The following is a 12,995-nucleotide window of genomic DNA, read 5'->3' on the forward strand; positions in this document are numbered from 1 at the left end:
AGGTTGACTGTATGGAGTAAACCGTCCACAAAAAGCTGTTTTTTACCCCCTGCAGGAGCCTTGGGGGCTGTTCCTCCCATCCAGGAGGCACCGTTTCCTGGCACTCCACCTCCTAAGTGGTGAGTGGTAGGAATGCGAGTGATGCAAGAATTGCCATCACACCAGTGGGACACCAAAGGTCTGACCAGATGAGAGCTCTAAATTTAAGGGCTTGCTGGCAAGCCATGTGTGTGTTAGTGTGCCCTTTTGTGACCAAGCTAAAGATAATTCTCCTATCTGGACCAGCAGCTGCGCTGTAAGTGGCATAAAGAGACTTCTCCGCTAATGAAGAGCGATCATGAAAACATGATCTGCCCTAAAGAGTATGGGCAAAGCTGGAGAGATGTGACTTGGGGTATGGCCCTGACACTGCAGAAGCTGAAAAGAGGCCATTTATTGAAACTCAGTTTGGCTCCTTGAGAAAATGAGCAGGTGTTGCTGTTATTTTAATGTAAATGCCACTTGAGTGAATAACAGGACTTCTTTAACCTGTAGGAAAAGCCAGTTTAAATTACCCAGAGTTCAATACCCTCTGCAAAAATGGAGCCAAAGACCCCTATATGTGCCAACTGTTCTATGGAAATTTCAGCAAAAAAGCAGACTTGAACATGTTTTTGTGTGTTGTAATGAGTGTATGTTTAACTCATTTGCATATTTTAAACACACTGACCTTTGTAGGTCTACTACAGTCTTTTAGAGCTGGCAGAGGTCAGTTACGTGTGTGTGATTGCGTATGGCATTTTATAGTAGGAGACATGGGATGAACCCCTGGGTCAGAAGGGCTCATCCAGATAGGTCAGCTAGTACATTACTCCTCCTACTCGTCTCGAAGGGTTGGTTTAGGTGTGCAGTAACGCTCGGGTCAGCTGCTTAGCTTACAGCAGCACAAACACGTGTTCTCCTGGGGAAGGTGGGTCACTAAACAGCACGTTCAACTGGCAGCTTCCTGAACACAAGTGGATAATACTTCTTGATCTCCTTCTGGCCTTAAAACATGAAGAGGAGTGCTGCACTGCAGCCTTGTGGAGGCTTGCAGGGCTCAGAGGTACTCAGTGATGCCACAGATCTGTTTTCCCATCTGGTGACTATGTTATCTGTAGTGCCATGTGCAGAGAGGTGTTACTGGGGGCTTGTAAGGGCGTGAGAGCTGCAGTCTATGGTTTCTCATTTATTGTCTTTCAAGGAAATAAATGCCCAGGACACTTTGTTAATATCTGGTATCATTTGACATCTGTAGCCAGGGTCCTGTACAAAGTGCTTCCTCAGTGCTGCCCTGTAAGCCTGTGATGGGACAATGTGCTAGTGAAGTTGTGCCACTCTCAGGAGCATGGGCTGTTACTTGCATGTAGGATATGGACGAGGGAGTCTGAGCAATCCTGGCTTTGAAGTCAGCCACGCTTTAGACATAAATCTTCTGCAACTCTGTGGTATTTGGCATTCCCCAGCCAGATGGGCCACCGTGTCGTCTTTCATGTACTCAGTGTTATGCTTCTTGTGTTCTTTTCAGGTCCTCTTTCAGCACAAAAGTGAGATTCACGAGACTCCTCTAAGATGTCTTACAGAAAGGAGCTAGAAAAATATCGAGACCTGGATGAAGACAAGATCCTTGGAGCTCTGACAGAGGAGGAGCTCAGGAAGTTAGAGGATGAACTGGAAGAGCTGGATCCTGATGTAAGTAATTTTTACATGGGATTTCTAGGTGACACATCTCTGTATTTGTAGGGGAATGGGCTGAACTAGTAATCTGTATCTAAGTGGGATCCTGTGCAGAGTCTGTACTCAGTGCAAGGATGGAGGAGACTGGCCACAGGTGAGCAGCAGTTTTGCTATCACAAGCACAGGCTACACTTAGGACTTTGTTTCTGTGATACTCCTCTGCCCTTGCCCCAGTTTGCATGCTCTGCTGTGGTTTATAGCACCAGTGTAAGCCAGTACTGGTGCAGCATGGTAAACCTGCAGGAACAGGATCTCTTGCTTCTGATCAGGCCACCTTGGAAGGAATGTTTTGGGATTTGTGGATTGTTTGGAGGTTATTTTCATAGCAAACTTCAAACACTCTGTATTTTTCTCCATTTAGGCAGAAATCCAAATCCCAAGCTTTGCGAAAAGGGGCAACTGCTTTTTAGCAATCTCCCAATATTAGCAAGAGCTACACATATGCAAACACTGGGCATGCTGATGCCAAGCAATGAAAGTTGTTTGGAGGCAGCAGTCCTGTGGCCCCAGCAGGGGATGCACAGAGCCAACTGGCAGGCCCCTGTATTACGGCAACGTTAGATGATGAGGCTGGGCACTGCCAAGTGAGAGATTGTTCCTGCCACAAGCAGTTAGTGTTCCTGGGGGAAATGATGGGCAGTGGTGGTTGCATCATCAGTATTTTTAATTGCAACACAGGAAAATAATTAAGAGGAGCAGGCTGGCTCCTGGGACTAAGTGTATGCACGGGCTGATGGGCTGGTTACAGCTGACTCGGAAGACGCAGAGTCAGGCAGTGTGCAGCGAAGGGTGCATAAAGGTAAAAACATCTGCCACTGCAGGTGTAGCCTGAGTACAGGAGTTAAAGCACAGATATCGCATGCTCATCCCTCGCAGCATGAAGCCTGAGGAAGCAAGCTGTTTCCTACACCTCCTTCCTTGTGCATTAGCGCAGTTCTTCTCTCTTGCTTCCTAAGGTTGCGCAAGCCTAATTGCTTCCTATTAGTCACTGTCCTTCTCAGGGTTTTCACTGATAAAAATTTTAATTATAATGAGTTACTTTTATTAGGCAGACATGGAAAGATCAGTGTGGTGTTCAAAATCACCTTGGATGTCTTAAAAAGTAAATGTTGATTTCTATCCAGCAAAGCTTTAAAGAACATGCTTAGTGCCAAATCTGGGAATAGTCTTACTGCATTAAGGCTGTTCTATATTTACACATAAGCAGGTGCTTACGTGCTGCATGTATCAAGCACAAGGCAACTTCCCATGGAGTCTAATGTGACTGAATAATGAGGCAGTCTGCAGAAGGGCTGAGGTTTGCAGGGGTTTTATTCTGAATGGAGTGACCTTCTCTGTAGTTTTGTGATGGACATGAAGGAGAGGAGACCACCTCAGCTCTCTGCTTTGCTCTGTGAAAGACAATGGCTTTCCCTGAACTGTTTTTTTGTTTGGACACATGGGGCATGTGGGCCCTTTGGCATGCACGTACAGGGAGAAGACCACTTGAGTGCAGCAGCTTGGTTCTGATGCTGTAGCTGTTGTGAAGAGGCAGCAGAAATGGTGAGGGTGGGGAAGAGGCTAGGAATAGCAGGAGGTGATGACTGAGAGCTCCCAGAGAAAGCTGCTGTTGTGGAGAAACACCCACTTGGCAGCATGGAGATCTTGCAGTGGAGCCAGAATTGGAAATGGTAGGGGGGGAAGGAGCATTACATGTCTTAAATTATGTGGGAATTGGTTAGATCAGGATAACCTTCTGCAGAAGGACAAGGAAATTGGAGAGGGGAGAGGGTTTGATGGATGAGGCCTGAAGAGATAACCTGTGTTTCTCCCCTCTCTGCCCAGAACGCACTGCTGCCAGCAGGGCTCAGGCAGCGGGATCAGACACAAAAGCCGCCAACTGGCCCGTTCAAAAGGGAGGAACTCATGGCCCACCTAGAAAAGCAAGCAAAGGATGTTAAAGACAGAGAAGACTTGGTTCCTTTCACGGGTGAAAAGAGAGGTATGGTCATCCTTTGCACCAAACTCCGTGTGTTGTGATGAAGGGACAATGCGTGCACAACAAAAGGGCTGTGCCTGAGCAGCATTGCTAAGCACGACTTCATTTTGACACCACTGGGGTGGTGGATCTGCTGTCTAGCTCCAGCCCATGTTGACTGATAAACTCGGGTGTGTCCAAGAGGTTGATGTGCTTGCTAATTTGGGTACCATCTGGTAAGTGATGGACAAAGGCTGTACCACTGTGCAGCCTCTTTCCGTCCCCATCCCACTGCAGCTGTGTCAAGCTCTGGGGCAGACATCGTCTTCTGTCCTCTCTTGTTCCTCCTCTGCCCTGTGAGCTCTGGAGGCTGCACTCTGTCTTCCAGCACTGCCTTTCATCCCCCATCCTTACGTTCTGAACTTCATCTTGTTATAGAGAAACCCCACAGCTCCCCTCAGCTGTGATGATCCCAACAGCTCCTATCTAGTCTTCATCACCTCTTGACAACCCCAGCCCCATTTCCAAGTCTTCTGCAGTTTGCATGTTTCTGTCTCCCTGCACCATACCCTGCACCTCTACTCTGTGGTCCTGGGGCTTTTGAGAAAATGGTTTGCTCTGCCTCGTCTCTTATCTCTTCTTCTGGCATCTTTTTCTGTTCTCCTGGGACATGTTGTATTATCCAAAGGACTTTCCTGCTCCTGTTAGCCCTCTGAATATCATCTGATGTGAGACACGGTTCAGTCTAATCCTTGCCTCTGGGTTCCAGGAGCTTCTCAGCAGCCTTTTTCTGGTGTTGTCTCCCCTTGTACCATGATCTCCCTGTGGCAGGTTTGGTTGCATGCTGCTCTCACTACTAGTTGCCTCATGTCAAAAAGAGGTGCATGAAAATTTAAGCATGTGAGCATGCTTCCAAGTTGTGGTGTTTCTCAAAGCTGCCTCCTTACTGATCCACATAGCTTGCTGTGAAAGAGCTTGTGTTAAATCTGTCCATTTAATAAAACTGGAGGTAGTAATTGTAGGAAAAAAAGGCAAGAATAAGAAAGAAAAAAAGAAAAGCTCTTTCCTTGAAAGAAGTAATTGAAAAGAGTAAATTGAGTGCCATCAGGAAGAGTGATTTAGCGACTTCAAGCATACCCTAGCCCAGCAGGTAATAGCAGCACTCAGCAGGAGGTGAAGGTATTTCAGGCATTTTCAGCCTCCAGCTCCTGGTCTGAGCTAATCATATTTCAATCTGATGTGATCTCAAACACATTAAATATATTTTACTTGTAACACACAGTTGAGTGAAGACATTACTTACAGTGACTGTGAAACAGAGGTAGCAAATTATATGTTCACAGCTGTGGAAATAAGTCACCGCATTTGCAGTTCAAAGGGTGATTTACTAGCTTGCCATGGGAGGTGCTCTCCCTGGCCATGCTGCTGGACAGGGTAGGAGTTGGCACGTGCATACACGCTGCAATATGATATATAATTCTGTGTTTGAATGCACCTATTAATTTAAAGTTCAAACTCATAATGAAGCATGACTGAGATATGAAACTTTCTACAACTAAACCCCGTAAGTTTCAATGGCGCTGAAATGTCAAGAGGAGTTGCTGTGTGATGGCAGAATTAAGCTGCCCTGTTTTTCCTGTTCCCTGCTGAACTGACCAGATGGTGTGCAGTTTGCTGAGCCACATGTCCAGTGGGACAGTGGTTCTGGGTCCCCACACCAAGGCAGAGCTGAGGGTAACAGCCCTTCACAGGCAGGGTACCAAGAAGGTGCCTGGCAGTGCAGGCACATATGACACTGCCTATTTTTGTTAGAGCAGCTATGTCCCAGGAGGCAGATTGCTGCCCTCTTCATCAGGGCGGTAGTGCGCAGGCAGGAGATGGCTGTTTATAGCAGCCTCTATTTCAAAGCAGGGGAGCCTGAAGCACAGTTTCCTCTTCCTTGAGGCTAAATTTAGCCCCTTCTGTTTCTGCACATCCCTGAGCAGCAGGATCTTTTTTTCTCCCCTTTGGTGCTGCTGACTCTGGTTTCAGAAGGTGACAAAAATAGTCCTGGCTGGTATGCCAGGCTGAGAGCTTTGCGCTCGCTATCTCTCTGCAGTGATCCTGGATTATCTCAGGGGAGGGGACTGCTCTGGGATCCCTCCTCCCACCCTGCAGCAGCGATGGGTTTACCCAACAGACTGCTCCCTGCTGTGGTGGTATGAAACACCACAAGCTTCATCCTGTGTGTTCTTCAGTGGCAGCACGGACAGGCGCAGGTAGGTGCCCCGCTGTTAAATCTCAGACCTTCACAAATAGAGCTGCCCACCCGCTGGCACTGTGAGCAGTGAGAGCTGGGAGCATTGCATGCAGTGCTGCGAACCACTCCCGCTGCCCCACAACTCCTTGGGATGCAGCCAGCTTTGGCAGAGAAAGCGTTGTGGCTTGCCTGGTGATCATCCTGGGCATGGCGTCTGACAGGAGCCCACGGCATTCAGAGCTGGACTGGAACTGTGCCACTTGCTGCACAGCCCCTTATCCAGATGGGCAGGCCTTCATAGAAAAGGGCCTCAAACAAGCAGCTTTATGTTAAAAGCTGTACCTATTGCTTTGCAACTCTGACCTGTTACTGTTCTGGGAGATAGAGCATGGAGGTCTCCATCTGACATGCCCTCTGTGTCTCTCTCCCCTCCTTGTCCTAATGTTGAGCTCAATGAGCTGCCCGAAACCTGCTTCTCTTTGTACCCCGTGTGCTTGCCGGGCTGCCATCCCTGCCTGCTGCCAGACATACTCCACTACCTCCTTTCCACCCTCTTCTGAATGATGTATCATCTGCCCAGTCTCCATGGAGTTAGCAGCAGGAGCTGTCTCCCTGGCAGGACCGATGCTGCACAGTGCTGGCCCCAGGCCCCTGGCCTCTCTGGTCCATGTGAGAGCTGGCAAATCTCCATCCCTTTCATGCAGCCTTCAAGGAGGTGAAGTCCAGGGTCGGGCTGTGTGTGGCTTTCTGACTGCTGTGTGTTGAGCCATCATTGTCCTCTACAGACGGACTGCCAGGCTTTTGTAGGTGCAGCCTCTGTGCTGGTGAAAGAGTCTAGCTCCATGGCTGGAGGTGTCTGGCATGTGCCTCCTTGCTCACACCTCAGCACGACTCAGGCCAGCCTAATGGGAAGGGATTCAGCGTCTGCTCCAGTTTTTCTCTAGGTCTTTGTGCCCCCCGTCCTTTCCACTGTGCAGATCTCACCCACAGAAATGCATCTGCACAGCTAATTGTAAGACAGGTGCTGTAGCTATACTGAGAGTGACCTTGTTTTGCGTTTATAGGAAAAGCTTGGATCCCCAAGCAGAAGCCGATGGATCCTGTTTTGGAAAGTGTGACCCTGGAGCCGGAACTGGAGGAAGCCCTTGCTAATGCCTCTGATGCAGAGCTCTGTGACATTGCTGGTAAAATAGTTTCACATGAGTCAAAAAGTTTTTTTGACTACTAGTTTCTTTTTGTTTGTTCTTTCATGGTAAATGAGCCATTGAACATTTTGCCATTAATCTGAATGCTGGCAAGTTTGGACAGGATTTATTTATTTGTTAAAAAAAAGAGAAGCGTGTGTTTAAAGTACTCTCAGCTCTTGTAATTTAATCAGCAGCATAGACCAAAGCTGAGGAGAGAGAAGAATCGTAGAATCAACTAGGTTGGAAAAGACCTTTAATGTCATCCAGTCCAGCCATTACCCCAGCACTGCCGAGACCACCACTAAACCATGTCACTGAGGGCCTCATCTACATGGTTTTTGAACCCTTCCAGGGACAGTGACTCCACCACTTCCCTGGGCAGCCTGTTCCAGTGCCTGAGCAACCTCTCTGTGAAGAAATGTTTCCCAATATCCAATCTAAACCTCCCCTGGTACAGCTTGAGGCTGTTACCTCTTGTTCTATCACTTGTTACCTGGGAGAAGAGACTGATCCCCACCTCACTACAACCTCCTTTCAGGCAGTTGTAGAGAGCTATAAGGCCCCCCGTGAGTCTTCTTCAGACAGGCCATCCAACCACTTTCCAACCAGTAAAGTTTGGAAAGAGTCCTCTGCCGCAGAAAACACATGGACTCAGTCAGAGATCAATATGATCAGACAAAAGCCATTTATTACAAAGCCTTAACCCCTTAAATACTATTTCTTACATGCACTTACAGTGATTTGGCATATTATGATTGGATACATGTCCTGAAGACCCTTTGCAACTAGCATATAATTGGTTAAGCACAGGTGTGGGAACTTGACCTCGAAAGCTTGCCAACAGTCCACAGTTCTCATTACATCAGTGAATTCTAGCTTCTTCTTATCTTGCTTGCTTAAGCTTCCTTGGGCCTCTCACGGCCTTGCTGTGTCTTTCAGGATTATTCAGAGTTTATGTACCAATTATCCATTCTCCTGTGAGAACACTGTCTCCACGGTCCTCCTATCCAAGCCATGAGCAGCCAATTTCCCCAGGAGAATGCTGTGGGAGACAGTGTCAAATGCGTTACTAAAGTCCAAACAGACAGTGTCCACAGCCTTCCCCTCATCAACCAGGCATTTATCAAGGGAACAGAGTGTGCTTTTTAATCTCTTTTGCTGACTGAATCTTGCAAATTGCAGCCTACCACCTTCAGGAGCATAGCTTTTTTCGAGCCAAATCTCTGGGAAACAATCAAGCAGACCCAGTGAGAATGTGGATTTCTTGTGTAACCTATTATAAGAGCTGCCAGGTTAGAGTTGACCTGCAATGGATGCTCAGGGATGTGATTTGTTAAGAAGCTTTTCCAGCTCATTGTAAAGCCATGGTTTTATTGCGATTTGTGCGGTCAGTCAGATTTGTGAGTGTTAGTTCACAGGTAGGAGAATCCAGCATTGAAAGGTTGGTACACTTGATGACTGAGAAGCAGGTTGAAATGCACAGCAAGCTGGAGATGGTGGCACAGCAATTTCAGGTGCCCCATTCAAGCCCTGACAGTGAGCTCTCCACCAGGAGGCTCAATGAGGTGAGGATGGGCACGGCCCCTACCTACCTGAGGGGCTTACACCTCCATGCTAGGCAGGTTCAAGCAGTGTCCCATTGCTGCTTTTCTGGCACTGTTGTCTGAATGGAGGTGACCTCCTGCAAGCCTCTTTGCTCTGCCACTTCAGAGATGACAGTACTGGTATCTTGCCAAAGCCAGTAGCGTGGACTTAGCTCTGTGACTGGGATTGTATATGTCTTAGCCAAAGGAGCATGTGAACACCACTGTTGTGGTTCAGCATTACTCTCAGACTAATGCCAAAGCACAGCACTGTACCAGCTGATAGGGAGAAAATTAACTCTGTCCCAGCTGAGACCAGCACAACCTCCTGGTGCTTTACTGAGCTCACGCATCCCTCCTGGTGTAGCAGTCAATGAGTATTTCAGTGCTACTGGTTCTTCTTCCAGTTCCATTTCCTTCAGACTTCCATACTCCCTAGCAGTATCCTCCTTGCCAGGAGTCTGTAAGATAGCCTGTAGAGTAACCACCCCAACTAGACATCTTCTACATAATAACAGCATATTCCACCTTAGAAATGCATTTCTGCATTAAGGCATCCAACATACGTACCCTGGCCACGCACTGCATCTCTGGGTTTTGCTCTGTACTTCTAGAGCCCTGTGAAGCCCTGTCCTATAAAATCTGCCTTTCTAAACTCCTTATCTGTGCAGCACTTATTTTCACAAAGAAATGCTGTTTTGGGGCACCTTGTTCTACAGTTGTTGGGAGAATGCACTTGAAGTGGCAGCAGGAGAACTGATGAGATATAAGCTGTGCTGAAACCTCAATATTGACAGTGGCAGTGTTGCTTCTGCCTGTTTAGCAAGGCTCACTTATAGGAGCTCGTTTTGCTCCTGCCCATTTAGCAGGGCTCATTGTCAGCCATGATGTATTGGATCCCTTCTTTGGCAAGGCCAGTCGGATAGGTCTTGTGGGTGGCTCCCATCAGGACCTGGAAGGTCTCCTGGGTCTTTGGTCAGCTGGAGGAGGCAGAAATTCTCCCCGAGCTCTTTTGGATAATACACAGCAAGCACCAGGCTTTCAAACAGCAGGTCTCTTTTGTCTACCAGCACAAGCTCTAGCCCACAAAACCCTGCATGGTCATAGCAGCAGATCCTTCCCTCTGTTCACAGTCCTGTCTGGTGGAGAGATTCTGTTGTCAGAGTAAGCTGTGTTTGGGGCATATGTGTGTCCCCAAAATGCTGAGCCTGCAAATGATTTCTGTGGGCTGTTTTGCACTCCTGAAAGCTTTATCTCTGAGTACATGGCAGAGAAGAGGTCCAGCTAAAACACAAACAGCAAACCCAAAGTGCCCAGCCTCACTCAGACTTTGAGATAGAGGCTGCTGGGCTCTGTGAAATCCAGTCAGGGATGTGCTAGGGAATGGATGGTGGTGTTTGTTCACATCCTTTGCTGCAGACTGTTCTGCTTGTGCAACCCAGACCTGGAGTTACAGCGAGCTGACACCATACCAGATGTCATTCATGTTATGAGCTTCAAGAATAGCCTTCTCCTGCAACTCTTGGCCCTTCTTGGCCAAGCATTGAGGAAATGGTGATAGACTGATGCCAGCCAAGCATAAGAGGAGCAGCTCATGGGAAAGCAAAGCGCCTTTGTGGTGGCATGTTTGAATTTTAGGGAGTTATGTCCTTTATTTATTTTAGCCACTGTGCACATCTGGAGGCCAAGATTTCTTCAAATGTGTCTGTTTATAGCAAGTGTTCACATGTCTGCATTTTTCTTTAGAAAGTCATATAGCTGTAAAAGAAAGGTTGATTAAAAAGCCAGTTTATTTTCAAACATGAGCTTCTTGTGAGTAGCAGAATTATTTTTAAAACAGACCCTTTGCCCGAATGTTTCTAAGCCATTGGCTTCCCACTGCCCATTTGCAGCTGGCACGAATGTCAGCAGATCCCCTTGTGCATTTTCATATTGGTTTTGCAGCTATGAGCCTGAGGTACACAAACTGGCAGAAGTTCAGCTTTTGGTCTCCTACAATCTTTGACTTTTGTTCATACCATCACTTTCTGCATTTTGTCTGAGCCACCAGAGCTTTAGCTTCTTACACTGTCAACTTCCAAGCTTACACAGATCAGTTCAAAGCACACCACCACCACTGCCCTGCTCATTGTTGAGTAAAAACATAGAGTGCATTGCCATGCTTCGGGTGGCAGTCAATACCTTGTATGTTGCTGCCTGAGGGGTCGGTTTGGCTCTGCATGGGAAGTAGCGCATCTCACACACTGACTGTCACAGTGAGTGGCACGTGCCCAAGGGGGATGAGGATGCGTGGGCTCCTGCTGGACTGGACCCCCTAGGTTAAATCCTACCTATGGCAATTTTAGTGTTTTATTGTCTTCCCCTCACTATTTTTGTGTGATGCTGAATCAAATTGGCTGCTGAGAAGCCTCGGCTGTTTGTCTGGTTTTTGTTCACAAGATGATGGTCCTCTTCTCCTATGAATTGTGCTACATTGGAATAAACAAGGGGGCATATCTGAGCCCTGTTGTGTATTTATGACAGCTTGAAGGCTTGGTCCCTCCTTTGTATGTTGTTCTGTGCTTGTCCAGGGAAAGGTGATGTGCTACAGGAAGCACAGCATGTATGCATCTTTTCCTGGCTTTGGAGCCCGTAGTAACTCATGTTCTCCTCTTTTTCTGTAGCCATCCTTGGTATGCACACCTTGATGAGTAATCAGCAGTACTATGAGGCACTGGGGAGCACCACCATCGTGAACAAAGAGGGGCTCAACAGTAAGTGATTTAGAGTGTCAGCAGGCTGCAGCATTTGGCTTTGAAGCTGCTAGCAGAGGCAAAGTGGGAATTAGTTTTAGGCTGAATGTCCTCCATCACCCAGGTTTGGACCCAGAGAGCACTTAGCAGCAGGCACCCTGTCCTGCACCAGTTGGCCCCAGTGACAGGCAGCATTGGTGTATATACGTGAGCACAGGTGGAGCTGGTGAATGCTTGTTCAGTCTCTCATTTTGCATCTGTGTCCAGTCACACTTCCCTTTCCCAGCACTGCTTCTGGAAGAGACCATGCTGCTGCTCAGGGTGCTTTCTGTTTCACATGTCTTGCTTGTCACTTGCAGGTGTGATTAAGCCCACACAGTACAAACCAGTTCCTGATGAGGAACCAAACTCAACGAATGTAGAAGAAACTCTGAAACTAATACAAAGCAATGATCCTGACCTTGAGGAAGTCAACCTTAACAATATTATGGTATTTGCTCCTTTCTACTCTCCTTAGTAACAGAACCAAATACTTGGGTTTTGCCTTCTGTGTATCAAGTCTATTTTGCTGCACAGTTTTACTGTAACACTGTGTAGCCAGACAAGGAATGCCAGTGCTTCCTATCCCTGTTTTGGGCAACAGGGATTGTTACCTGCTGTGGGGCAACGGTGTGGGGTTGGTAGCAGGAGGACTCCTGTAGGTGCCTGAAAGAGACAAGCTGTGTTTAGGGTAGTCTGGGAGACCCATCTCCAGCCTGTCTGGTTAAAAGCATTCTAGGTTGCTTTAGCAGTTCAGTCAGGCACGTTTTGGGGGCAGGGGGCTGTTTATGTTAAGATGGTGTGAGGAAGAAGGAAAAGTCCTGACACTTGCAATGACAATATGAAGAAACCTCCTTTCTTGCAGATAGCCCTGTCCATCTCCCACCCATCAGTTCTCTGGGACACCTTTACTGCTTGTAGAAAGCAAATCAGGGCACCAATTCTTAGTTGGCTCTGGGACACATACACATACTAAAAAATACAGTTTCCATCTGTCCCCCCTGACTCCAGGACCTCCATCCCATGGGCTCTGTTGAATGGTGATGACATATTCAAATAGCAAGAATGTGGTTAATTGCACATGCACATTAAAAACACTTGTGCCATGCCACCTGCACCTTCTAATAAGGAAAAGATTTTTACTTTTGTGTACTTGATTCTGGCTAGTGACCCTGAAGGTCCCTTGAGGACAGCAGGTTGAGGATCTGGCAGGGAGTCACTTTTGTGTATGTTGGACTCATGACTTTGGGACACGGTTTGGAGAACTGGGTAGCAGTAGAGATGGTAAACTGCTGGCCCCTGTGTTACGGCTTTGACTATACGTGATTCCACACAGTGAGATCCTGATAGTGTGGCAAGAACTCCAAAGTGAGGATAACACTTAAAATTTTAGACAGGAAAAAAATTGTGCATCTGAAAAGGACATCTGGAGCGCTGGATAAGTGAAAAATACTCACTTTGCAGGAACCAGAATAAGCAGCGTAGATACATTGGCCTGAAAGA

General features: G+C 47.4%; 1 protein-coding gene across 3 annotated transcripts in view; it reads left to right on the top strand.

Moving 5' to 3' along the window:
* The window catches only part of TMOD1 (tropomodulin 1), a 38,318-nt gene that overhangs the window by 18,312 nt on the left and 7,011 nt on the right, over positions 1-12,995 (top strand). For all 3 annotated transcript variants that reach the window (XM_062604438.1, XM_062604439.1, XM_062604437.1), the window contains exons 2-6: positions 1,547-1,710; positions 3,580-3,736; positions 7,016-7,135; positions 11,385-11,474; positions 11,813-11,943. In XM_062604438.1, coding sequence (XP_062460422.1) covers positions 1,591-1,710; positions 3,580-3,736; positions 7,016-7,135; positions 11,385-11,474; positions 11,813-11,943 — 618 coding nt within the window. In that variant the 5' untranslated portion in view covers positions 1,547-1,590. The remainder of the gene's footprint in view (positions 1-1,546; positions 1,711-3,579; positions 3,737-7,015; positions 7,136-11,384; positions 11,475-11,812; positions 11,944-12,995) is intronic.

Source organism: Pezoporus occidentalis, unplaced genomic scaffold, assembly GCF_034315485.1.
Source record: "Pezoporus occidentalis ecotype Australia unplaced genomic scaffold, CSIRO_AGI_Poc_V1 ctg86, whole genome shotgun sequence".
In the NCBI taxonomy this organism is placed as follows: Eukaryota; Metazoa; Chordata; class Aves; order Psittaciformes; family Psittacidae; genus Pezoporus; species Pezoporus occidentalis.